At 41.1% G+C, this 27,548-nt stretch overlaps 2 protein-coding genes across 4 annotated transcripts; one reads left to right on the top strand and one right to left on the bottom strand.

The window, feature by feature from the left end:
- Positions 1-871: 871 nt before the first annotated feature.
- Positions 872-8,293, bottom strand: LRRC57 (leucine rich repeat containing 57). Of its 2 annotated transcripts, none has more exons than XM_047766580.1 (6): positions 8,227-8,293; positions 7,879-7,984; positions 7,643-7,781; positions 6,071-6,339; positions 2,864-3,049; positions 872-2,364 (listed from the first exon to the last, which is right to left on the bottom strand). In XM_047766580.1, the coding sequence occupies exons 2-6, from the start codon at positions 7,960-7,962 to the stop codon at positions 2,323-2,325; spliced, it is 720 nt and encodes a 239-aa protein (XP_047622536.1). In that variant the 5' UTR covers positions 7,963-7,984; positions 8,227-8,293; the 3' UTR covers positions 872-2,322. The 2 variants fall into 2 exon arrangements, with proteins under 2 accessions (XP_047622536.1, XP_047622537.1); XM_047766581.1 differs by lacking the exon at positions 8,227-8,293 and adding an exon at positions 8,076-8,210.
- On the top strand, positions 8,257-27,209 carry HAUS2 (HAUS augmin like complex subunit 2). 2 transcript variants are annotated; one of them, XM_047766578.1, is made up of 6 exons: positions 8,257-8,474; positions 17,562-17,654; positions 18,526-18,595; positions 20,557-20,689; positions 23,072-23,180; positions 26,455-27,209. In XM_047766578.1, exons 1-6 carry the CDS (start codon positions 8,283-8,285, stop codon positions 26,656-26,658), a joined length of 801 nt encoding a protein of 266 aa, XP_047622534.1. In that variant the 5' UTR covers positions 8,257-8,282; the 3' UTR covers positions 26,659-27,209. The 2 variants fall into 2 exon arrangements, with proteins under 2 accessions (XP_047622534.1, XP_047622535.1); XM_047766579.1 differs by lacking the exon at positions 17,562-17,654 and having other exon boundaries at positions 26,455-26,965.
- Positions 27,210-27,548: the final 339 nt, after the last annotated feature.

Here is a 27,548-nt window from a genome sequence, read left to right as displayed (position 1 = left end):
TCCGAGCCGCGTCTGCAACCTACACCACAGCTCACGGCAACGCCGGATCGTTAACCCACTGAGCAAGGGCAGGGACCGAACCCGCAACCTCATGGTTCCTAGTCGGATTCGTTAACCACTGCGCCACGACAGGAACTCCCGGACCATTTTTTGAGTCTTACCATGTCATGGGCACTATACTAAATGCTTTTTATATATCTTTCCACCAAATCCTTATAATGTACCTGAGACTAAGAGGTATTCCCCATATTATATAGATGAGAGTAAATTGCTTAAATTCATAAAGCTAGTAAACGATGGACTTTGGATTTAAACCAAGATCTTTCTGACTCCAAGGCCCATGAACTTACTCAGCATTCTACACTGACTTCCAAACAAGCCGTAAAAGAAGGCAGGCAACTTAGGACTGGTGGGCCACTAGAACCTACTTTGTTATCTCATATTTAAGTCTAAATACTTGTGTACTATGTCTTTGGGCATATTACTTTATTTAGTCCATGCCTTCAAGTAGCTCAGTCTGTTAAGAGACAGATGAATACAGAATGTGAGAAGTGCTACCCTAACAGATGGAGCAGTTAATTCGGATTAGATATCTAAAGAAAGGGGCTTAGACATAGGGAAGGGCAAGTTAGTAAGAGAGGGTGTTCCTGGCTGAGCACACAGTGTAAAGACAATTAAAGGAGAGAGACACTGAACTATGGGTTTAAGGAGCAGAATAATGTGGTATAACGGGGCAGGCAAATGAGAGCAAAGAGAAGGATATCTGGAAATAAGGCTGAGCCCAAGGTGTGAAAGTTAGCAGTCACTGATTCTCATGAGGGTGGGGATTTTATAAACTCTAGTTAATAATTAAATGTCTGGGGACAATAAGTTTAATTTGTAAGTTCTAATTTATTAAATAAGTACTAATAAAGAAATGCTAATTGTTCCAGTAGATCAATAAGATTAATTAAGCATAAACAGTTTATAGAAAAACAAAACTCAATTGATGATGATAAATTGGTACTGCCATCCCTCCCCAAATTGTGAAACAGAATTAACATGGGAAAAAGATTCCTTAGACCAGATTTAAGGTCAGAGAGACTTTCTTCATATTAAACACTAGGTTCTTGTGATCTCGTGACTTAATAGTTAAACTAGGTTTTGGCTAAGACAAAACTTTAGAAAACAACAGAGTGGTAGCTTTCTAAATGTTCATCAGTAACAATCTGAAATCATCTGCCTTTATACCTTCTGTGTCTCTTACCAAGCATGGTTCCAGGACCACAGAAATGTTTATCAGTCACTTGAAGGCGGTTTGCTACTTTTGCAACTTGAACAAGAACATGAAACATTTCTTCCTAATCAGTTTACTTTCAAAGGGCTACTTGCAGCTTAAAGTTCTCCTGTCTTCTTCCTTGAAAGGATTAGCCTTTCTTCCAGCCATAGTTCATTAAAAAATCTTTTATTATATTCCCTCATTCAGAGAATAAATTTAATAAACATAAGTTGTTGTAAAATATTGTAGCAGTTTTCTGATAGGTACTTTGATTATTTGAGTTATAAATACAAAAAGATTACCAGAAATAAGACACTGTTTCCAACAAAGCTTCAGGAAAATCTTGATTATTAAAACCCTTGTATCTTACAAGTTTTGCATATATAGTTTTAGCTCTTCAGAGCCCTCTATCAATAAGGCACCTGCAATAGTGAAAAATTTGCTACTGCAGCCTTGGGGAACATCTCTTAGTGTTGTGTGGTTGCTTCTCTACAAAGTACACTTTTAATCAAAAGAGTCATGTGTTTACATACATCCTAAATCCCAAGTATAAACATTGCAATTGAATTGATGGACTGGAATCTTAAATTCTTTAACTATAGCAGCCTCTCACAAATTATTTGAATTTCATAATATAAAATATAAAATATAAAATGTTAACACAGAAGTGGAATGGCATCTGACTTTATGAAAGCTTGCACATAGGAAACACATGAAATTTCAAGCTGTTGTGTGAAGCTATTCTGGTACCAGGCAGCATCCTCTCACTGTATAAATAGCAACTAGCTACTGGGTTTCTTAAAGCCAAACTAATGATGGTTTTGAAGATGAACATTGTCCTTTGCCCTATCCATGACTTAAAATGGAGGACTCTTCCTGTCTCTTGATTCCTTTTAGCTTATTTGAGATAAGCCCTGGGAAGGAAAACGATCAGAGTGAAATATAACCTCCTGGAGGGTCATCTCCTTACTGCAGACATCCTTGACAGCAGGAACCTCTGATTCTGCCAGATTGCAAAAGGTTCCAACCAGTGTCCTGTAAGGTTCCCATGTTCCTGGAGAACATCACGCAAACTTCTTCTTGGTGGCCGTGAACCTCTCCATGTACTAAAAATTATGAAAGAATATATATTTTATTTTGCCATGAGCAAATAATTAACTTATTGGTTATCTAGAGTTTTATATGATTTTTTCCTTTAGGTTTTTACTGGATATGGTCCATTTCCTATAAAATCTACATATTCTAAATGCAAATTTTTTTAACTCAATGAATTTTACTACATTTATAGTGGTACAATGATCATCAAACCTCTAAATGCAAATTTAAAGCACATGATTTTATGGGTTTTTTCCCCTTTTGTATCTTAAGAGGAAACCTATCAAAAGATAAAGATGCTTGATAATAAGCTGTCTAGAGACAAGTAAACATCTTGGTACAGTACCACTTGGCTGATTCTCAGAACCCGCCTCCACAGTGAGGAAAAAATCCTATTGACATAAACAGGATTATACAGACATCCTGCACCTAAAAACATTTGTGTGGGTTGCTTCACCTCTCTCTTCTCCAGAGCAGTGACTAGAAATGCAGCAGTATACTGATACATACCTTGTCATAGCCTTCTAATTCTCGAAGTTTTTTTATTTCAAAAAGGTTGCCTTCCACAGCAAGCAGACAGATCTGGGAATCACTGAGAATGCTCTGTGGGAGCATACTGAGCTCAAGGCAGTTCTCCTCCAGACGGAGAACTTTAAGGCGAGGACAGCAAGATATCTTCACTGAAATCTGAGATATCTATTGAATAATTTCAAAAAAGATAATAGGACAAAGTATAAACACTATAATTTTTTAAACTGAATTATCACTTTTTTTTTTAGGGCCACACCTGTGGCATATGGAGGTTCCCAGGCTAGGGGTTGAATCAGAGCTGTAGCCTGATTCTTGTACTTAAGTAGTATGCTTTGGAGTTCCCGTTGTGGCTCAGTGGTTAACGAATCTGACTAGGAACCATGAGGTTGCGGGCTTGATCCCTGACCTTGCTCAGTGGGTTAAGGATCCGGTGTTGCTGTGAGCTGTGGTGTAGGTTGCAGACACAGCTCGGATCTCGAGTTGCTGTAGCTATGGCATAGGCTGGCAGCTACAGCTCCAATTAGACCCCTAGCCTGGGAATCTCCATGTGCTGCAGGTACGGCCCTGGAAAAGACCAAAAAAAAAAAAAAAAAAAGTACTGTGCTTTTCCTCCTATATTTTGAATTATTCCTGATTTTTGGCTTCCCTTCTTGTCTCTATAGTTTTTCAAGCAGCAGTCCCTAATATTTAATATTCAGTCTTTCTAAACTCTCCTAGAAAGCTCATTCATTCTTAGTCTATCATTTCTGTTAAGCTTTCTATCTACACTCATATCTGCTCCCTCTATTGCACTTCTGTCTTTAATTTTTAGTAAAACACTGGATGTTTCACCATCAGAATCCACTCAGTGTGCCCATTCCCAGTAGCACCACTATTTAGGCCTTTGAGTTCAATACCAAGCAGTTATCTTTGACTCATTCACCTCTTCTGCCCTTTAAATGACCCAAGTCAGCAAGTTTTTTTTTTCTTTTTTCTTTTTCTTTTTCTTTTTAGGGCCGCACTCATGGCACATAGAAGTTCCCAGGCGAGAGGTCGAATCAGAGCTGTAGTTGCTGGCCTACACCACAGCCACAGCAACACCAGATCCAAGCCATATCTGTGACCTACACCACAGCTCACAGCAACGCCGGATCCTTAACCCACTAAGCGAGGCTGGGGATCAAACCTGCAACCTTATGGTTCCTAGTCGGATTCATTTCTGATGCACCACAATGGGAACTCCTAAGTCCCTAAGTTATATTTACTCTGATGGTATCATCTCAGACCATCACCTGGGACCTAGTTAAAAATGTAAATTCTCAGGAGTTCCCATCATGGCCCTAAAAAGCAAAATAAATAAATAAATAAATTTTCAGATGCTACCCCAGACCAACAGAATCATAAGCAATGAGTGTGGCAGTCCAGTGATCTCTCAACCAACTCCCCCAGTTATTCTGATGCACACTATAACCTAAGAACCGATTTAAGGCAGCATAGGTGAACGTGGAGTAAGTGCTCAACTTTCTTTACAAGTTTTTTTTCCTTTTTTTCCCTAACATTCAGAATTTTCCAAAAAGCTAAGAACATACAAGAATATCCACTTTAAGGAAAAGATAAAGCCAGTCTTCTCAAAGGCTGATTGGAATTTCATCACAATATAAGGTCACTACAATATAGAACAGTTTTATCTAATAAAACTTGTTGTGGAGTTCCAGCTGTGGCACAACGGGATCAGTAGCACCTCTGGAGCACTGGGACGCAGATTTGATTCCTGGCCTGGGTTAAGGATCAGGTATTGCCACAGCTGTGGCATAGGTCACAACTGTGGCTAGAATCTGATCTCTGGCATGGAATTTCCCTATGTCTCGGGGCAGCCAAAAAAGAAAAAACTCACTTCAATGATTGGAATATTCTATATCTGTGCTGTCTAATATCGGAAGCCACTAGCTATGTATGGCTACTGAGCACTTGAAATATGACTAGTGGCAACTGAGGAACCAAATTTTTAAATCTAATTTAAATGAATTTTAATGGCCACGTGGCTAGTGGCAGGCTGTAATGGACTATGCAGATCTAGAAGCATGGACACCAGCGAAACTAAAGACTACCTAGTCTCACTGTGATCAATGTTTAATCATTTGTGCCTTATGTATAGCCCAAAGATGTTTTTCCAGTCAGATACATATTAACCAAAGAGCTTCTAAAATCATGGAAACAAATTTCAAACATTACAATTAAAGCTGTCCAACAATGAAATGGAATTTCTCCAGAAATCCTATCACTGATGATTTTTCAGCAAAAGCAGGACACACATTTGACAAAGATGTCAGAAAAAAGACAACTGAATGACCTCTGATGTCCAACTCCGACAACTTATGAGTTTAAGCTTCTTTTCCACACTATCTTCCTGACATGGCTTCTTGCTAAATGATTAGAGATATATCTGAGGACAATTGGAGGAAGTCCTCAAGGTTTATGAGACAGAGGTTTAACTTTTGAAATTATCTCACCCCGTTACACATCCCACCCTCCCAAACGTACACAATAAAGAGTTCCCATTATGGCAATGGGAATAAACCTGACTAGTACCCATGAGGATGCAGGTTTGACACTTAGCCTCGCTTAGTGGGTTAAGGATCTGGTGTTGCCGTGAGATGTGGTGTATGCCTGCGGCTACAGCTCCAATTCGACCTCTAGCCTGGGGATTTTCATATGCTGCTGCAGGTGCGGCCATAGAAAGCAAAAACAAAAAACAGGAGTTCCCTTCATGGCACAGCAGAAACGAATCCAACTAGGAACCATGAAATTGCGGGTTCAGTCCCTGGCCTTGCTCAGTGGGTTAAGGATCCGGCATTGCCATGAGCTGTGGTGTAGGTCGCAGGCACAGCTCAGATCCTGTGTTGTTGTGGCTGTGGTATAGGCTAGCGGCTACAGGTCCAATTAGACCCCTAGCCTGGGAACCTCCACATGCCACGGGTGCAGCCCTAAAAAAGACCAAAAAAAAAAAAAAAAACCCACAAAACAAACACACCCTATGTCTCAACAAACGTCATAATACTTTGGGCTTTGAAATTAATACAGCCCAAAGAATATACCTTTGCTCTAGCCTTAGACACCCCTCTCCATGATCACAGTTGAGAAAACAATTGGTTATGCAAGAGACTATAAACCCACACATGCTGTAGAAAAACCCCTTAAACTCTACACCTGGTTCTGGTTGAGGTTGAGTTCGATGACCTGCAGCTCCCCTACTATGTCAGGTATGCTCCGAATCTGGTTCTTGGAGAGATCCACTACATCCAGGTGCCGTAGGCTACAAAGCTGGGGTGGTAGTGCTCGCAGCTGGTTCCCAGAGATGCTCAGGGTCTTCAGGGCAGACAGTTGCCCAAAAGTAGATGGCAGCTCTCTTAAGTGATTGTTGTTTAGACTTAGTGTCTCTAGCTTTTTCAGATGGCATAACTCATCAGGAAGAACAGCTGGCAAAGAAAAATGTAAAAATCTGAATCTGATAACAGCTGAAAAGCACTTTTGATGAAGTATATAAAAACTATATGGTAGCTGTTACTCCTCTTGTTAGTATACATAGGAATTTTTGGAGTTCCCCATTGTGGTGCAGCGGAAACGAATCTGACTAGGAACCTTGAGGTTGTGGTTGCAGTGTTCCATCCCTGGCCTCGCCCAGCGGGCTAAGGATCCGGCATTGCTGTGAGCTGTGGTGTAGGCTGAAGACGCAAGATGGATTAGGCGTTGCTGTGGCTGTGGTCTAGGCCAGCAGCTGTAGCTCAAATTTGACCCCTAGCCTGGGAACCTCCATAAGCCAGGGGTGCAGCCCTAAAAAAAAGACAAAAGACAAAAAAAAATAAAATATATATATATATATATATATATGTATAGGCATTTCACATGTTGTGCCATTTTTATACCTTTTTACCAACATAGTCTTCAGAAGGTGAGGATCAAAATGCAGGAAAGTGGAGTTTCCATCGTGGTGTAGCGGAAATGAATCCTACTAGGAAACCATTAGGTTACAGGTTTGATCCCTGGCCCCTCTCAGTGGGTTAAGGATCTGGCGTTGTTGTGAGCTGTGGTATAGGTTGCAGACGTGGCTCAGATCTGGCATTGCTGTGGCTCTGGCGTAGGCCAGCAGCAACAGTTCCAATTAGACCCCTAGCCCGGGAACCTCCATATGCCACCGGTGTGGCCCTAAAAGGACAAAAGACCAAAAAAAAAAAATGCGGGAAAGCATTATGTGTATAATGGGCTCCTTTTGTGAAGGGGCCACTGCACAATCCCACAGCAGTTTTGTGGGATTTGGAACACCCTCCCCTTTCCATCCCATCTGCCCTCCCAAATCAGTAGCAAAATTAGCCCTGCCTACATTACCTCCCAAAGATGGTCCCTTTCAAATCCAAATTAACCCCATCCCCAACAATACAACACCAGAGGAGGCTTATAAATATAATTACAACAGATAGAAAGCTTCAAGGACTCAGACATTCTCCCTAGTCTTGAGCTCCTGAACTGTTTCATAACAACAATCAGCTTGTTAGGAAAAAACCACCCTTTTTTTCCCTTAAGATTCTGATATATTTATTTGAAAACTAGTTTCATAACATTATAATCACACTCCACACTATATTCCAAGAGAAAAACCACCCTCTTTAACACCTTATCACTAGCAAAAGCTTCCCCAGGAGCAAACCTCCCCAGGCGCAAAAGCCTCCCCAGGCGCAAAAGCCTCCCCAGGCGCAAAAGCCTCCCCGGGCGCAAAAGCCGTACTCAGTCTGTTGTTGTTCAAGGAGAGGCTCTTCAGTAGAGTGAACTTCCCTATAATCATAGGCGGTAGACTCTCGATCTTGTTGCTGGACAAGTCGATGGTCCTGAGATTGCTTGTCAGCTTCTGCAACTCTGAGGGGAACTGATGAAAGGGGTTCACAGCGCAGAGAATCCTTTAACTTCCCCGCCCGCCGTCCCTCTCCCTTTAAATTCCCTGGTCCGAGTCCTTCCAGTCTCACCTCGGTCAGCCCACGATCCTTAAGCTGAAAGACACCAGTTTTCTGCGCGGTTTCCACATGAGCACGGAGGGCACTGTTTCCCATCCTAGCGCCACTGCTCAGGTCCCTGTGGGAAGGAAGCGCAGCTGTCACCGCTCGGTCCAGGCACCCAGCCACCCGGTTGGCCTCCCGGCTGGGTCTGAAGCCTCAGCTGTCACCTCCTGCGGATCCCTGGATCTTGGGGGCCAGCCCAAGAGTGGCTGGGAAGAAAGAGCAGAACACCAGGCCCTGCCGATTTTGCAGCTCTTCCGAAACCAGCCGCCGCTAGGAGCCTAGGGAGGATCCGGGATCCCGGAACTCGCCTCCTACCCCTCAGCTCACAGCCGGCTGGGTGGAGAAAGACCCAGGACCCTCGCTCGCAGGGGATGAGTTCCCCGCCCGGGAGGAAACACCCTGTGACGTCATCGAGCCGCGCCGAGCGTTCCACTCACTCTCCGCGCCACCCGGGAAGGTGTTGCCCAGCCATGGCTGCCGCTAGCCCCTGGGACCTGGCCTCCGCGCCAAACGCTGCCGGGCTACTGCTGGGCCATTTCGTAGCTTCAGGGTTGGTCACTCAGGTGCGTGAGGGCTATGGCGTCATTAAGGGGGTGCCCAAAGTGGTGACAGAAGATGGCTGTGAGGTGGTGGTGGTGTTGGCTGCGGGAGTGGGTGTGAGGGTTAGCTGGAGGCTGTGCGAGGTTCGAGGCAAGTGGAGCTCCTTGCGGGCGGCAGAAGTGTCTAGTCCGCGGTGGGTTCTGCAAAATCTTGATTCTGAGAAGGTGTTTCAAGTGTCTGGCGAGTGAGTTACCCCAGATCATTTCATGGGCGATAATAAAGATTAGTGTTCCCAGCTTTTTTTCATTCAGTGATACCGCCTGTAGATTGTAATGGGTGGCGGGGTTGGGAAGTACGGGTGGGTGCTAAAACATGCATCTCCAAATAACGCTCGTTTGTGTGAAATATTGAGGCATTACGGGAGACGCTGGATACAGGAGAGCGGCAAGGGAGGCATGCATCTTTAAAGGCCAGGGGAAAAAATATTGGCGAAGAAGACCCATAAAACCTTGGAACCTGAATGAAGGAAGGTGTTAATTTTGAGAAGAGAAGAGGGAGACTAGCTCAAGGGGGTGGTAGTTTTAGATTCGGCAGGAAGCGCATGTTCGCAGGTCAACGGGAAAGAGCCAATGGAGGGAGAAATTGAAGATGTGAGGGAGTAATGGAATAGAAATAGCAGATGTGACAAGGGAATGGGGAAAGTGGGGTTAAGAGAAGAGAAAGAAATTTTGAGGTAATGAATAAGTTGAGAAATTTCACTAAAAAAGGAAACTGAGAAAAATAGGTAAAACCACCTGCAGAGATTAGCGGTATACACATGATGGAAGATTTGTGGGAAATATGCAAGTCTTTATACCCAGAAGAGTCATTAGAGAATTCTATTATCTGCTTAGAGTAATTTTAAGATGCAAAAACCAAAACCTAAGGAGACCAAGAAACATGTCCAAGTCACTCAACTAGCGAAGTAGTTAGATCCTGATGCTCCCTTTTCTGACATATCATATCATCTCTAGGATGACTTGTGACACTGTCTTGAAAGAGTTTAAACTGTTGAAGAACTTGAAGACCTAGTAACAAGACTTTATGGACTTTGGGGAAAATGAGTGTATTACTTGAAGACCTAGTAACAGGACTTTTTATGGATTTTGGGGAAAATGAGTGGAAGTAAGGAATGCATTGGAAAATAGACAAAACATAACCACAGCACTCCATAGTTCTCACCTTCCTCACTTGTCTCCTGTGTTTTCTTTCTGCCACGTTGCATAGTGCTTTCACTCATGTTGTCTAGTTCTGTACCAAAGTAATTTGCAAAGTTCATGCTACAAGATTTGGGATTTATCCCTTTGGAACGAACTGGTGGGAGATAAAAACACCTAAGCCAAAGGAGTAAGTCTCTGGTGAGAGAATTGGGCTGCTGTTAGTGTCCCTCAGGTAACACTGATTAGACAGTTACCTCTTTTGCCTACAGGTAATATCTGCCAATCCATGGCTCCTTAAGCCCATCTTACAATGTTATTTATTGCACAGCTAGACCCAGTGAGGAAACTTTTGTAGATTTGTAGCATGATTTTACTTTAAGCAAACTTTACATATAAAACCTACTTTTATTACAAGGATTTATCATTGATCTTTTCAAAATGAGCTATTATATGATTGCTTTAAACAGTCTATTCCTTAAGTGCACATCATCCATGTGCATTAAAAATTGAGTGATGCTTAAAATTGATATGATACAACTCTTATAGAAAATATAGCTTGTGTAAGTTTTGTTTTGTTTTGTTTTGATCTATCCACTGGAGAATGATTTAGTGAAAGAATTTCTAGGGATAATATGGGATACTATTTTGCCTTATGTCCTAGGACTGCTTCAGAGGCCTTACATCCTAGATGTTATTCTGGCAAGCTTGAGTCACAGTGCCTTGATCAAAGTCCCCTCTACTGGCAGTGCATAGGATAAGGATCTGGACCTAACAAAAAAACCCTCAGGATCTCTTTTCTTTTTTTCCCTTTTTCTTTTTTTTGGCCGCACCCCTGGCATGTGACAGCGCAGGGACTGAACCTGTACCACAACAGCACCCAAGCCACTGCAGTGACAACATTGGATCCTTAACTCGCTGTGCCACAAGAGAACTCCTATTTCCTAATAGAAAGAATACTACCCTCCCCACACATACATATATCATCTATTTTCTCAGTCTGTGCACTGATCTTCTCTGCACCCACCCCCATTTTAAGGTCTCTCTGCTATACTACTTCCCTTTAAAAAAAAAAAAATTGAGAGTTCCCATCACGCAGCAGAAACAAATCCAATCAGGAAACATGAGGTTGTGGGTCCAATCCCTGGCCTCGCTCAGTGGGTTAAGGATCCGGTGTTGTGTGAGCTGTGGTATAGGTCACAGATTTGGCTTGGATCTGGTGTGGCATAGGCTATGGCATAGGCTGGCAGCTGTTGCTTCGATTCGACCTCTAGCCTGGGAACCTCCATATGCGGCAGGTGCGGCCCTAAAAAGCAAAAAAAAAAAAAAAAAAAATTGGTCACACCTGTGACAGATGGAAATTTTCTGGCCAGGGGTTGAACCCAAGCTGCAGCTGCAACCTATACCACAGTTTCAGTAATGCCGGACCCTTTAACCACTGGACCAGGGATCAAACCCTCACCTCCACAGCGACCAAGCCACTCCAGTTGGATTCTTAACCCACTCACCACAGCAGAAGCTCCTATACTGCCTCTCCCTTTTGTTTTTTAACTTATTTTTTTGTCTTTATTTATTTATTTTTTGCCTTTTGAGGGCCGCATCTGTGGCATATGGAGGTTCCCAGGCTAGGGGTCTAATCGGAGCTCTAGCCACTGGCCTACGCTACAGCATAGCAATGCCAGATCTGAGCCGCATCTGCCATCTACACCACAACTGATGGCAATGCCAGATCTTTAACCCACTGAATGAGGCCAGGGATTGAACCCACAACCTCATGGTTCCTAGTTGGATTCATTTCCGCTGTGCCACGATGGGAACTCCTATTTTTTGTCTTTTTTAGGACTGCAACCTTTGCATATGGAAGTTCCCAGGCTATGGGTTGAATTGGAGCTGTAGCAGCTGGCCTACACCACAGTTTATAGCAGTGCCCACATCCTTAACCTTCTGAGCAAGGCCAGGGATTGAACCTCCAACCTCATGGATACTAGTGGGGTTCTTTATCGCTGTGCCGCAGTGGGAACTCCCTGCATCCTTTTTAATATACCCCCCCCTTTTTTTGTTTTCTGTCTTTTGTCTTTTAAGGGCCACATGCGTGGCATATGGAGCTTCTCAGGCTAGGGGTCCAATCGGAGGTGTAGCCACTGGCCTATGCCAGAGCCACAGCAACACCAGATCCAAGCCGCATCTGCGACCTACACCACAGCTCACAGCAATGCTGGATCCTTAACCCACTGAGCGAGGCCAGATATGGAACCTGCAACCTCACGGTTCTTAGTTGGATTCGTTAACCACTGAGCCACGACGGGAACTCCAATATCTCCCTTTTCATAATTCAGTATGGGGAGTTCCCATCATGGCTCAGTGGAAAAGAATCAGACTAGCAACCATGAGGATACAGGTTCGATCCTTGGCTTTGGCTCAGTGGGTTAAGGATCCAGTGTTGCTGTGGCTGTGGCATAGGCTGGCAGCTATGGCTCTGATTCAACCCCTAGCGTGGGAACCATCATATGCCAAGTATGTGGCCCTAAAAAGACCAAATAGGAGTTCCCATCGTGGTGCAGTGGTTAACGAATCCGACTAGGAACCATGAGGTTGTGGGTTCGGCCCCTGCCCTTGCTCAGTGGGTTAACGATCCGGCGTTGCCGTGAGCTGTGGTGTAGGTTGCAGACACGGCTCGGATCCCACGTTGCTGTGGCTCTGGCGTAGGCCGGTGGCTGCAGCTCCGATTCAACCCCTAGCCTGGGAACCTCCATATGCCGCTGGAGCGGCCCAAGAAATAGCAACAACAATAACAACAACAACAACAAAAAAAAGACAAAAAAAAGACCAAATAATAATAATAATAATAATTCATTATGAAGAAAAGACAGAAAGAGGATGTAAGCTTTTATTTATGTATAAATATATAAAGCTTTTATTTATGTATATATATTAAACACATAATGTAATCAGGTTTGTGTTTTTTGTTTTTTGTCTTTTTAGGGCCACACCCAAGCCATATGCAAGTTCCCAGGCTAGGGGTCAAATCAGAGCTATAGCTGCCAGCCTACAGCCCAGCCCCGGCAACACCAGATCATAGCCACATCTGTGTCCTACACCACAGCTTATGACAACGCCGGATCCTTAACCCACTGAGTGAGGCCAGGAATTGAACCTGAGTCTTCATGAATGCTGATCAGATTCATTTTTGCTGAGCCACTATGGAAACTCCAGTGTTTTTATATTAAACATAAATGTCCTGGATTTCAGCTTCTTGTTTCTAGCTGCAGAGTAAACACAAATACCTTAAACAGACTAGCAGTGGCATGAAAATTATGTAATATATAATGGCAATCATCAACAGTAAAGACCTGTGTATTCCCAATCTTTGAATTTTTTTTTTAAGGTGTAGGGCTAAGTCACATGCCTCAAATAGAATTTCCGTTTAATAGAGGAATTTGACTGCTCTTTCTTTCCTCTCTCTTTTTTTAGCTCTCCCTTTCTTAAAAATTCGTGTTTACCCTCTGATTTCTGTTTCATGTTCTTGACTAAGCTCCATTACCTTGTTGTTGAACCCAAGAGTTTAGTAGTTTACAAACGTGCAACTAAGATTAGTGTATAAACATGGAGGGATGGAGCAGTACCAGAGAGGGAATACGTTACGGTAAGAAATGGGAGATGTATTACTTTCATTACTTTCCACCTAAGAGAGAGAAGAAAGAAAAATACAGTCATGTTGATATGATGAAAATGCAGATTAGATGTATTCTCACTTTAGCACTGATGCACATAGGCAATGTGAAGTTGAACTAATACTTAACCTACATACTCTTCAGTTCTGCCATCAGTAAAATATCTTGTGTTATCTACCTCATTGTATGGCCTAATTAGCTGTCCAGTCATGTAAAACAGAATCCTTCAAAGTCAGTATTGACTTGACTTTATCCTTTGTTTCCCCGTATCGGCTAGGACTTACTGTTTTTCTTTTTTCTCTTTTTAAAAATTAAAGTATGGTTGATTGACAATATTCTGCCAAACTAGGACTTATGAATTCCATCTTCCCAGAAACTGATATCTCTGACTTCCTTTCCTTTTTTTTTTTTTTTTTGTTGTTGTTTCTTATTCAAATGAATTATTTGTTTCTTGGTTTGTTTGTTTTTCTTTTCAGGGCTGCACCTGTGGCATATGGAATGTCTCAGGCTAAGGGTCAAATTGGAGTGCTTTGGGGTTTTTTTAATTGAAATGTAGTTCGTTTACAGTGTGTTAGTTTCAGGTATACAGCAAAGTGATTCAGTTATACATACATCTATAAATATTTTTTTTTTCAGATTCTTTTCCATTATAGGTTATTGCCAACTATTGAGTATAGTTCCCTGTGCTCTCCAGTAGGTCTTTGTTCGTTACCTGTTTTATATATCACGGTGTATATGTTAATCCCAGACTCTTAATTTATCCCTTCCTTTCCTTTTTAACTGCTACTGACGTAGTCTGCAGCTTCACCTTCTCACTGGTAATGCTATAGCAGCCACCTTTTTAAATATCCAACCTCCAGTCCATCTACACTAGTTTTTTTGTTTGTTTGATATTGTTGGCTAGTTACCAGAGTAGGGTTTTTTTTTCAGTGTTGTGAAACTGTTTTTAAAACTTTTTGTAATCATCCCCAGTGGTAGCTCCATACTTATTAAGCAGTCACTTCCCATTCCTTCCTTCCCTCATCCCCATTAATTTTGTTTTCCATACTACCCCATTTACAGTTCTAAAATATATATAGGAGTTACCATCATGGCGCAGAGGAAACAAATCTGACTAGGAACCATGGGGTTGTGGGTGTGATCCCTGGCTTTGCTCAGTGGGTTAAGGATCCGGCATTGCCATGAGCTGTGGTGTAGGTCACAGACGTGGCTCGAATCTGGCGTTGCTGTGGCTGTGGCGTAGGCTGGCAGCTGTAGCTCTGATTAGACCCCTAGCCTGGGAACCTCCATATGCCACGGTTGTGGCCATAAAAGAACAAAAAGGCAAAAAAAAAATAAAATATATATGATCAGGTTACTTCATAGGAAATCTGAATTGCTCTCATTTTCTGCATTGTGATTGCATATCATAGCTGTCAAGATCTCCCATGATCATGTAGAAAACACATTTCCAGATTCATCTTCCTCTTTTTCTCACATATGTTAGTGCTAATTGACAGTTTCTGAGCATTTGTAATGTTTAGTTCTTTCTGTCTAGAATACCTTTTCTTTCCCATCCATCATGAGTTTGTTAAGGACAGACAGGTTGTTTCATTCATCCTTGAATCTTCCTCTTTCTAACTCATAAATATTTGTAAAATTATCATTGGTCGGAGTTCCCGTCGTGGCACAGTGGTTAACGAATCCGACTAGGAAACCATGTGGTTGTGGGTTCAGTCCCTGGCCTTGCTCAGTGTGTTAAGGATTTGGCGTTGCTGTGAGCTGTGGTGTAGGTTGCAGACGTGGCTCAGATCCCGCATTGCTGTGGCTCTGGTGTAGGCCGGTGGCTATGGCTCCAATTCGACACCTAGCTTGGGAACCTCATATGCTGCGAGAGTGGCCCTAGAAAATGCAAAAAAAAAAAAAAAGACCAAAAAATAAAATAAAATACTGAAGGCATTTAAAAAAAAAATTTATCATTCATCAGCAAACTTGCTATGAAGGGCCAGAGAGTAAGTATTTGGGACTTTTCAGTCCATAGGGGTGTAACTAGGATGTTATAGTGTGAAAACAACATGAGATAATATATAAATGAGTGAGAGAAGTTGAGTTTCAATAAAATTTATTTCTGGGCCCTGAAATTTGGATTTCATTTAATGTTCATGCATCACAAAATAGTTTTCTTTTGGGTTTTTTTTTCCTCCAACAACTAAAAGATATGAAAACCATTCTTAGCCTTTAAGCTATACAAAAACTGTCAATGGGCTGCCTTTAGTTCATAGGCTATGGTTTCCCAATACCTGGTCTATATGATATCTGAAGTACTTTCCTGTGCTAAGGAAAAGAGGAAGAGGATAGAAGAAGTTATGGATGAAGCCAAGAGTGAACAAGATAATATTTGTTCTGAGATAACCTGCAATTTAAGAAAACAGTATAACATAGAATGAAAGGATAAAGAGGAGGTGGGGGAGTTCCCATTGTGGCACAGTGGAAACAAATCCAACTAGGAACCATGAGGTTGCCCTTTCGATCCCTGGACTTGCTGGGCAGGTTAAGGATCTGGCAGGATCTGGCATTGCTCTGGCTGTGGCATACTCTGGCAGCTGTAGCTCTAATTTGGCCCCTAGCCTGGGAACCTACATGTGCCACAGATACTGCCTTAAAAAGTTAAAAAAAAAAAAAAATGTAGGCGGGGTTTTGAGGGGAGAGATAGGTGCTTTTTAGAAGAATAATTTTGCCTGGACAAAACATCGCTTTATCTGAGAGAGTGAGAATGTAAAAGGAGACTGTATGAATGATTTATACCCAGTAGAGGTCATCATTCAATCAGGTGAATGATTCCATGGCCCGGGAAGTGTTTGATTTTAGCCCCAGGAAGGGCTGAGAGAATAGGTTTCAGTCATTTGTGTAGAAGTGATTCTCCAACCTCAGCCTTAGAATTCTCTGGTTAGCTAATAGTAATGCCAGTCAATTGTGTATAATACTTTGGAAGATAGTACAAAGTGATTTTCTTGTTTTTCTTATTTGAATATTTGGTCAAAAGATTTGTGATAGTGGAGGTTTTAAAAACAGGAAATACAGGAGTTCCCATCGTGGTGCAGTGGTTAACGAATCCAACCAGGAACCACGAGGTTGCGGGTTCGATCCCTGGCCTCTCTCAGTGGGCTAGGGATCTGGCCTTGCCATGAGCTGTGGTGTACGTCACAGACGCAGCTCAAATCCAGTGTTGCTGCGGCTGTGGGCATAGGCTGGCAGCTACAGCTCTGATTAGACCCCTAGCTTGGGAACCTACATATGCTGAGGGAGCAGTCCTAGAAAAGGCAAAAAAAAAAAAGTCCATAGACACAAGAAGGGAAGCCAAAAATCAGGAATAATTCAAAGTATAGGAGGAAAAGCACACTACTTAAGTACAAGAATCAGGCTACAGCTCTGATTCAACCCCTAGCCTGGAAATCTCCTTATGCCTCAGGATCATCCCTAGAAAGGGCAAAAAGACAGAAACAAACAAAGGAAATACACATTGCTACTATCCTACTCTTTTTCATTTTTCAGGGACAGTGTTAGACGTAGTATATCCTCATATTTTATTTATTTACTTATTTATTTATTTTTTGTCTTTTTGCGTTTTCTAGGGACCGCAACCTCATGGTCCCTAGTCAGATTCGTTAATCACTGAGCCACAACGGGAACTCCTATCCTCATGTTTTAAACACGTGGGCATATGAGTCCAGTGCACACAGAACCTTTTTCTTTTTTTTTTTCTTTTTTTTTCAAAGTTATTTTATTTATTTTTCAGGATCTATTTTTTTAAATTACTCAATGAATTTTATTACATTTATAGTTGTACAACAATCATCACAACCCATTTAAAGCATTTCCATCCCAAACCCCAGGCACATCCCCCCACCCCGCAACCTGTCTCCTTTGGAAACTGTAAGTTTTTTCAAAGTCTGTGAGTCAGTATCTCTTCTGCAAAGAAGTTCATTGTGTTCTTTTTTAAGCTTCCACCTAAGTGATAGCATATGATATTTGTGTCTCACTGTCTGGCTAAGTTCACTTAGCACGATAATTTCTAGGTCCATCCATGTTGCTGCAGATGCCATTATTTCTTTCTTTTTAATGGCTGAATGATATTCCATTGTGTATATGTACCACATCTTTATCCACTCCTCTGTTGATGGACATTTAGGTCCGTTTGCATGTCTTGGCTGTTGAGAACCTTTTTTCTGACATACTGCTGCTTTCTCTGTTTACTTACCAATAGGAAATGTTAAATATATCTAAGAATTCAGCTTCTTGCTTTGTAAACTTCTCCAGACTACAGCACATCACAGATGTTCAAGCTGAAATCTACCAGGTAAATTATGTTGGAGTTTTTACTTTCTATATCTAGTGTGGGGAAAACCTTTTTTTAAAATCATTTATTTATATATACATTTTTTTCTACTGTACAGCATGGTGACCCAGTTACACTTCCATGTATACATTCTTTTTTCTCAGATTACATGTCCCATCATAAGTGACTAGACAGTGTTCCCAGTGCTACACAGCAGGATCCCGTTGCTAATCCATCCCAAAGGCAACATTCTGCATCTATTTACCACAAGCTCCCAGTCCCTCCTACTCCCTCCCCTTACCCCTTGGCAACCACAAGTCTATTCTCCAAGTCCATGATTTTCTTTTCTGTGGAAAGGTTCCTTTGTGCCATATATTATATTCCAGATATAAGTGATGTCATATGGTATTTGTCTTTCTCTTTCTGATTTACTTCACTCAGGACGAGAGTCTCTAGTTCCATCCATGTTGCTGCAAATGGCATAATTTTGTTCTTTTCTATGGCTGAGTAGTATTCCATTGTGTATATATACAATATCTTCCTAATCCAATCATATATCAGTGGACTAGTGTTGGGAAAAAGTCTTGATTGGTTCCAAAGCAATTTTCTTGCCCATTGGACAATGTCTAGCACATAGCTATATAGGCATTTCTTTGCAGTACTAATAGTAGTAATGCTCATAGTAGTAGTTAGGAGTAGTAGCAGTAGCAGCAAAAGGGCTTGAACACCAAAATCAAAAGCTTCAATAAATCCTTGGGGCTCTTGTAACAAATCATCCTCCTGCTCCCCTAACTAATCCTGAGTTAAAGACTGCCCATTTTTATCAAAGTTTAAGCCTTTACTTCAGGCTATTTTTTGCGTAAACTAAATGTTATCTTTGTTCCTAATGTAGAAAAACCTGGAAATTGAACTCCTACGACTAGAAAAAGATGCCGCAGATGTTGTCCATCCTTCATTTTTGGGTAAGTGGTTTAGCTAAATGAGTAATCATTGGAATTTCAACTTTTTCTTGGATTACTTTAAAAAGCACCAAGCTATAAAATTATGATAATTATTTTAGGTATTATCCCAAAGCTAACAAAGTCTGCATTGTTATATGCTTGAAGAGAAGTCCTGTTGGCTTAACTATTGTAAATAGCATAAAAAGTGAATGAGGCAGGAGCTCCCCAGAGTCAGTAGAGCTTAAACAACAAAGGCTAAAGAACTTTCCAGGTTAGAGGATGCTAAAGGGACATGACAGCTAAAGTACAGTATAGTCGTGAATTAAATATTAGAAAATTTTTTGCAATATAAAATGTAAAAAAATAATTTTTTTCTATAAAGGACATTTTTGGGCTATTTGGAGATGTTTAAATATGGGCTGTATTTTTTTTTTCTTTTTCTTTTTAGGGCCACACCCTCAGCATATGGAGGTTCCCAGGCTAGGGGTTGAATTAGAGCTACAGCTGCCAGCCTATGCCACAGCCACAGCAATGCCAGATCCGAGGATCTGGATACAGATCCAGCAACGCCGGATCTTTAACCCACTGAGTGGGGCCAGGGATGGAACCCGAAACCTCGTCATTCCTAGTCGAATTAGTTTCCTCTGCTCCACGATGGGAACTCCTGGGCTGTATTTATTTATTTGTTTATTTTGCTTTTTAGGGCTGCACCCTAAAAAGCATATGGAAGGAAGTTCCCATGGTAGGGGTCTAGTCGAAGCTATAGCTGCCAGCCTACGCCATAGCCACGGCAACGCCAGATCCGAGCAGCATCTGTGACTTATACCACAGCTCAAGGCAACATCAGATTGTTGACCCACTGAGTGAGGCCATGGATTGAACCTGCATCCTCTTGGATACTAGTCGGGTTCGTTTCTGCTGCACCACTACAGGAATTCCTAAATATGGGCTGTATTAAATATTGGTAGTATTGTACCAATGTTAAGTTATCTGAATTTGATAATTGTAGTTATATAAGAGAATGTTCCTATTTTAGGAAATACTTGCTGAAGATTTAGGGGTAAAAGTTCATTACGTCTGCAACTTACTCTCAAATTGATCAGCAAAAATATATGTATGGGTGTGTAGAGAAAGGGGAAGAAAAGGAAAATGTAGCCAAATATTACAGTTGGTAAGTCTAGATAAAATGTATATAGGAGTTTGGTCAGTGAACTATTCTTTTTTTTTTTTTTTTTGTCTTTTTCCCATTTCTTGGGCCACTTCTGTGGCATATGGAGGTTCCCAAGCTAGGGGTCTAATTGGAGCTGTAGCTGTCGGCCTATGCTACAGCCACAGCAACACGGGATCCGAGCCACATCTGCGACCTACACCACAGCTCATGGCAACGCCTACACCACAGCTCATAGCAACGCCGGATCCTTAACCCACTGAGCAAGGCCAGGGATTGAACCCAAAACCTCATGGTTCCTAGTTGCATTTGTTAACCACTGAACCACAATGGGAACTCCAGTCAGTGAACTATTCTTGAAACTTTTCTGTTACATTTGAAATTTTTTCCAAATAAAAATTTAAAAGAAGAGGAATTGATAGCCATCAATTGAATTCTGTGGAAAATATTGAAATAATATTACTTATAAGATAAATGCTTTTTAATATTCATGTACAATATTAGAGGCAGAGATGGGAAAAGAAACTATTTGAAGAATGCGACTCTGGCTATAAAAACGGAACCAAGAGTAGAATTGAAAAACACAGAGAATTTAGCAGTAGATTTGATTGTCTATAGGAAAAGTAAGAGAAAATAGTTGAAAATGAAATTGGTGGCAAAGATAGCCAAGATAAAGATAGCAAAGATTAAAGATAGCAAAGGGGGATATTGAGGAGGGAAATGATGGGATTAACTTTTGACATTGATGGTATTAGTGATTTCAAAACTTACTTGTCCTGTTGCTAACTATAACTACTCCTCCTCGTTTGTATAGCTGAGAAGTGTCATGCTCTGCAAAGCATGAATAATCATTTGGAAGCAGTGCTGAAAGAGAAGCGGTCCCTCAGGCAAAGACTGTTGAAAGGCACGTGCCAAGAAAACTTGCCAATTGAAGCTGTTTATCACAGGTTAGACTAAAAAGTAGACATTAACAGTTACACATGTTTTCTGAGGGTAGTTTTTGTTTAGTAGATACTTATTTCTTTATTTTCCTTTTTAGGGCCACACGTGCGGCATATGGAAGTTCCTGGGGCTAGGGGTTGAATCAGAGCATATGTAGGCCACTGGCCTACACCACAGCCACAGCAACAGCAACACCAGATCCCAGCCATGTCTGCTACCTACACTGCAGCTCATGGCAATGACAGGGGCCAGGGATCCAACCCACATCTTCATGGATTCTTAGACTCATAGTTATTTCATCGCATACTTTGTTAAACAGTATATGAATGATTGGATCTGTTAACATTTTATTAATGCTGATACATTTAGCCAGAAAGAAAAACCTTTACTTTTTTGGAGTTCCTGTGGTGGTGCAGAGAAAATGAATCCAACTAGGAACCATGAGGTTTTGAGTTCCATCCCTGGCCTCACTCAGCAGGTTACTGATCCTGTGTTGCAGTGAGCAGGATCTGATGTTGCTGTGGCTTTGGTGTAGGTCGGCAGCTGTAGCTCTGATTCGACCCCTAGCCCCGGAACCTCCATATGCCAAGGGTGCGGCCCTAAAAAGCAAAAAAAAAAAAAAAAAGAAGAAGAAAATCCTTTACTTTTAAGAAATTACAGCAATGGTGAAGAGAAGGCATTCCTTTTGCCCATTGTGTTGGGAATTATAAATAATGATTTAATGAAAGAAATTAGATCTATAACATACAGTAGGGTGTGTAAGAATCATTTTTATTCTGTGTAGAGTATTTATTGTAACAGATTGATTCTTGCATTAATGTTGCCTCTACATAAAAATTCTTTTGGGGGATTTTAAGCAGGGACAGATGAAAACAATGTCAACTAAAAGAAGAATAACAGGAGTTCCCTTCGTGGCTCAGTGGTTAATGAATCCGACTAGGAACCATGAGGTTGCAGGTTTGATCTCTGGCCTTGCTCAGTGGATTAAGGATCCGGTGTTGCCGTGAGCTGTGGTGTAGGCTGCAGACGTGGCTCGGACACTGCATTGCTGTGACTGTGGTGTAGGCCAGCGGCTACAGCTCCGATTCGACCCCTAGCCTGGAAACCTCATATGCCGCGGGAGCGGCCCAAGAAATGGCAAAAAGACAAAAAAAAAAAAAGAAGACTAACAGTTCTGAGCTCACCTCTGCTGTTTGTATGCCTCAAAGCCTTGGGCAAATGATTTAAGTTTTTGTCTGTTTCCCCATCCATAGAATGAGGATGCTTTCTGTTGCTTTCTTTTTCATAGGAGTATGGCAAGTATCAAATTGAAGATCTAGATTTTTACTACTAATAATAAAATTAAAAAGCAGGCATCTGGGGATCTGATTGCTAACTTTCTCCATCAGTGCCTCACTGACCCTGAGCAAATCAATATTTTCTCTTAAGCGTTAGATCTTTTATCTTGTATTAAAATGAGATATACAAATCCCATTCTTGTGGATATACTCATATCTATTCAGTACAGTAACTACCATTAATGTGTATATTAAATAATATTATATATATCAGAAGAACTGAGTGATGATTTTAAAGCATTTTGCAAAAGCAAAGATTCAAAGTAGTTTCACATGTAGGCTATTTCAGTGAAGTATATCTATCCTTATTGTCTTCACCCTTCACTGAGAATGAGTAGATGAAACAGAGGTTTTACCTAGAGAAATTTTTTTACTTATGTGAGAAAATTATTAACATTGAGGTTTGTGTAACATTATGTTGGGTTCCAAAATGATTATTGGAGTCCATTTTGGCTGATGTTACGGATATGGCATTGTCACTGCCTTGGTGCAGGTTCAATACCTGGCCTGGGAACTTCTGCATGCCATGGGTGCAACAAACCAAATATGATTAGTGTCGTCTCTTTCTGTTTTTCTGTTTGGGTGGCAAGTTAATTCCTGCTTAAAGTGAAAGCAAAGGACCTTTTCTATCACTGGTATTTCCATGAATAAAGAAAGATTGCTAATGGTTCGTTTGGTAGATTGTAATTCTCTTATTTCATAGTTAAAGTCCTAATTAAAGAGAAAAAAGATAATACAAAATAACTAAACTGAAAGATAAGTTAACTTCTGAAGTTCCCATTGTGGCTCAGTGGGTTAAGAACCCGACTCTTATCTGTGAGTATATGGGTTAAATCCCTGGCCTTGCTCAGTAGGTTAAGGATCCGGTATTGTCACAAGTAGCAATGTAGGTCACATGTGCAGCCTGGACCTGGCTGTGGCTGTGGCATAGGCCAGCAGCTGCACCTCCAATTCAACCCCTATCCCAGGAACTTTCATATGCTCCTGGTGCAGCCCAAAGAAGAAAAAAAATTCTAAAAAAAAAGTTGACTTTTTTTCTCCCTCCTTCAGATATATGGTACATTTGCTGGAGTTGGCAGTAACTTTCGTTGAGAGATTAGAAAGCCATCTGGAGACAATTAGAAATATCCCTCATTTAGATACAAATCTAAAGAAAATGGTGAGTATTTCCAATAACACTTAAGTGCCTCATCAACTTCTTTCACTTTTAGCTATCTTTAGTTCTTTTATACTAGAATCTCAAATGTGCGATCTCATTTTTTTTTTTTTTTGATGGCTGATATTATGAGTGAATTATTTTTTTTGTTTGTTTGTTTTTTGTTTGTTTTTTGTTTTGGGGGTTTTGGGTTTTTTTTTTTTTTTTTTTTGTCTTTTTTCCATTTCTTGGGCCGCTCCCGCGGCATATGGAGGTTCCCAGGCTAGGGGTCTAATCGGAGCTGTAGCCACTGGCCTACACCAGAGCCACAGCAACACGGGATCCGAGCCGTGTCTGCAACCTACACCACAGCTCACGGCAACGCCGGATCCTTAACCCACTGAGCAAGGGCAGGGACCGAACCCGCAACCTCATGGTTCCTAGTCGGATTCGTTAACCACTGCGCCATGACGGGAACTCCAATGAATTATTTTTTAAATCAAGATGCTTTTTCTTCTTTATATCATTTTTCTTTAGAAGTTATTTTACATTGTTTTATTCCAGTATTTTAAAAAAATTTTTATTATAGTCAATTTACGATGTTCTGTCATTTCTCCTGTACAGCAAAGTAACCCAGTCATACACATATATACATTCTTTTTTTCACATTATCCTCCATCATGTTTCATCACAAGTTCCTTGGCCTATAGAGCAGAATCTCATTGCTTATCCACTCCAAATGCAATAGTTTACATCTACTAACCCCAAACTCCCACTCCTTCCACCTCCCTCTTGGCAGCTACAGCTCTGTTCTCCATGTCCATGAGTTTGTTGCTTTTCTGTAGATAGGTGTATTTATTGCCATATATTAGATTCCAGATATAAGTGATATCATATGGTAATTGTCTTTCTCCTTCTGACTTACTTCACTTAGTATGAGAGTCTTTAGTTCCATCCATGTTGCTGCAAATGGCATTATTTTGTTCTTTTTTATGGCTGAATAGTATTCCATTGTGTATATGTACCACATTCTTTTTTTTTTTTTTGCTTTTTAGGGCCATACTTGTGGCATATGATCCCAGGCTAGGGATCATATTGGAGCTGCAGCTGTTGGCCTATGCCACAGCAACACAGGATCCAAGCCTCATCTGCGACCTACACCACAGTTTATGGCAGTGCTGGACACTTAACCTACTGAGCAAGGCCAGAGATTGAACCCCCATCCTCATGGATATTAGTTGGTTGCATTTCTGCTGTACCGTAACAGAAATTCCCATATGGTAGTTCTATATTTAGTTTTCTCAGGTACCTCCATACTATTTTTCATAGTGGTTGTACCAAGTTAAATTCCTGTTTTATTCCAATATTTAATAAATATGTGTTATCTTCCTTGGGCAAGGGACTATGCTATAGGTATCATGAGAAATAAACAGGTATAACCAATCGCTGCCCTCAAATTCTCAAGATTTGATGGATATACTATAAAGTAGAAAGTATCTTATACTTTCTTTATAGCATAGTATAAAGAAAGTACAGTGTATTCATACTTGCACAATGAATATAGCAGAGAATTATAAAGAAGATGCTATCTGTTAAGCACAGCAAGAGAGGGGATTACTTTCCCTTTATGGAGCTTGGGAATAGGGCAGGAGGTAGGAATACCTCAATAAAGTTTTACATAGGATTTAGTAGTGAACTGAATCTAAAAGAATCAGTGAAATTTGGATGCACATCAGAAAGAATATTTGAGCCCAAAGCAGCAATGTGAGGAAAGATATGAAAATCAGAGAGCACAGGTAGTTTGAGGGAAGACTGGTACTCTACTTTGACTGATGCTTAAAGGTATTGAGAAGGAGATTGACTCAGGGTTTGTTTATGCAATGCCTTGAAAACCAGACTAAGGAGTTTAAACTTTGTCTAAGTCCTGGGAAACCATTAAATATTTTTTGTTTTGTTTGTATTTTAGAGAAGGACACAGAGAAGTGGTTTGATCATAACTTAGTCATGGAGATAGAGTAGGCTGAGCCTTGCCACTCAAAGTAGGTGCAGAGCATCAGCATCACCTTGAAGCTTGTTAGAAATGCAGAATTGCAGACCTCATTCACCTTGGACCTCCAGAATCTGAATCTACAGTTTAACAAGTTCCTCAGGTGATTCCTATGCACATTAAAGTTTGATGAGCTATGGGTGGAGTTCCCTTCATGGCTCAGAGGTTAACGAATCTGACTAGGATCGGTGAGGATGCGGGTTCGATCCCTGGCCTCACTCAGTGGGTTAAGGATCCAGTGTGGCCGTGAGCTGTGGTGTAGGTTGCAGACACAGCTCAGATCTGGCATTGCTGTGGCTGTGGCATAGGCTGGGGGCTGCAGCGCCAACTTGACTCCTAGCCTGGGAACCTCCACATACTGCGGGCACAGCCCTAAAAAGCGGAAAAAATTGAAAAGAAAAAAAAAAAAAAAGGCTATGGGTTAGAGCACTAGGCAGAGGAACCAAAGGCAGAGAAGCTTAGAGAATAAATAGTCATTCTGATAAAAGATTTCAAGCATAGGATTAAAAAGGATTTTGGAGATCAGATTTCTAGCACATGGCTACTACTATTTGAACAAGGGACACATCCAAGGAATGAAGTTTCTAACCTTGATGACTTGCAGATGTGTAGGGTCAAGAGATTAGTTTTTTCACATCTTGCACAGATAGTGTTTAATCACGCTTTGTTGAACTGTAGTTATATCGAGTTTGAGATGTTGCTTGTGCATCCAAATGGAGATTTCCAACAAACTGAAATATGGGACTGAATTTTAGGATGTTGATTCAGGGTCCTCTGCATTGAGCTGATAATTGAAGACAAAGAAGAAATGAACCCACAGAGAAAAAAAGGTGTGCATAAAAAGGAGGAGAGGAGTTCCCCTTGTGGCACAGTGGAGGCAAATCTGACTAGGAACCATGAGGTTTTGGGTTCGATCCCTGGCCTTGCTCAGTGGGGTTAAGGATCCAGCGTTGCTGTGAGCTGTGGTGTAGGTCGCAGACATGGCTTGGATCTGGCATGACTGTGGCTGTGGTGTAGGCTGGTGGCTACAGCTCTGATTGGACCCCTAGCCCGGGAACCTCCATATGATGAGGGTGTGGCCCTATAAAGCAAAAAAAAAAGGAGAGTACACTTTTAAGAAGCTTTTGTATTAAGGGGCTAGAAAAGATCAATTCTTAACTTTTGGTATCATAACTATTTGTGATACAATAATGATATATTAATGACAGACTTGATTTATCTCCTGTTTTCCCTTTCTTTCAAATGTTATAGAGCACAGCTTTAGCAAATATGGACATTTTGGTGATGAAGACAGAAGAACTGGCAGAAACTATACTCAAGTGGCGAGAACAACAGAAGGAAGTTTCCTCTTGTATTCCCAAAATATTAGCTGAAGAAAATTTTCTTCATGATGTTATAATGCCTCCTTTACCTTTTACTTCCAAAGTTAAAGTCCAAACTGGTAACACCAAGTGATTATCAACTGGGTATTTTTGTTTAATTATATATAGTTGTGTGAAGTCCATTTCTAGTCAGTTATGATATTTATAGACTTGGCTGCTAGCATTACTCAAAGAGCCCTCTTTGTAGTAAGATTCCAAGTCCATTAAGACCAAACTGAATTTTCCTTTGTTTGTCATATATTTTTCATTTCACTTTTCATTAAAAAATATAGCTATGATGATCTGTTAACATGAGTGCCTTAACCATATTGTAGGCAGCAGACTTTATATGATGTTTTTTAAAAAATGCTTATTTCTGGGAGTTCCCTTCATGACTCAGTGGTTAATACATCTGACTACCATCCATGAGGAAGCAGGTTCGATCCCTGGCCTCGCTCAGTGGGTTAAAGATTCTGTGTTGCCGTGAGCTGCGATATAGGTCACAGATGAGGCTTGGATCCTGTGTGGCTGTGGCGTAGGGCAGCAGGTCCAGCTCCAGTTTGACCCTTAGCCTGATAATCTCTCTATGCCATTAGTGCGGCCCTAAAAAGCAAAATAAATAAATAAATTTTAAAAATTAAAAAATGTTTATTTCTGAATTAGAAGAGTTTTGAATTTGAAAGTATGTTATTTATTCCTGCAGGATTGTCACTAAGTGTGCAAAAAAGAGTAGCATAGCCAGCCCAACTGCTGTCCTTTGAAAGGCCTTCTTGTAAAGTTGGTACTTGGCTGGCATCTGGGAACTTAGATTTCAAGAGGGTTCCCTCCACTCTCACCGATAAGAGTTGCTCACTGTGACTAAGGTGTTTATACAGGTTTATGTGAACACTTCCTTTCTTCCTGGTAGTCTACAATTTTGGTACATACACAGCAGAAGATACCTATGTGACTAGCCCTCAGTAATAACCCTGGTAATGCATTCTT

The sequence above is a fragment of the Phacochoerus africanus genome, chromosome 2 (assembly GCF_016906955.1).
Source record: "Phacochoerus africanus isolate WHEZ1 chromosome 2, ROS_Pafr_v1, whole genome shotgun sequence".
In the NCBI taxonomy this organism is placed as follows: domain Eukaryota; kingdom Metazoa; phylum Chordata; class Mammalia; order Artiodactyla; family Suidae; genus Phacochoerus; species Phacochoerus africanus.
This window is presented reverse-complemented; position numbering and strand designations above follow the sequence as displayed.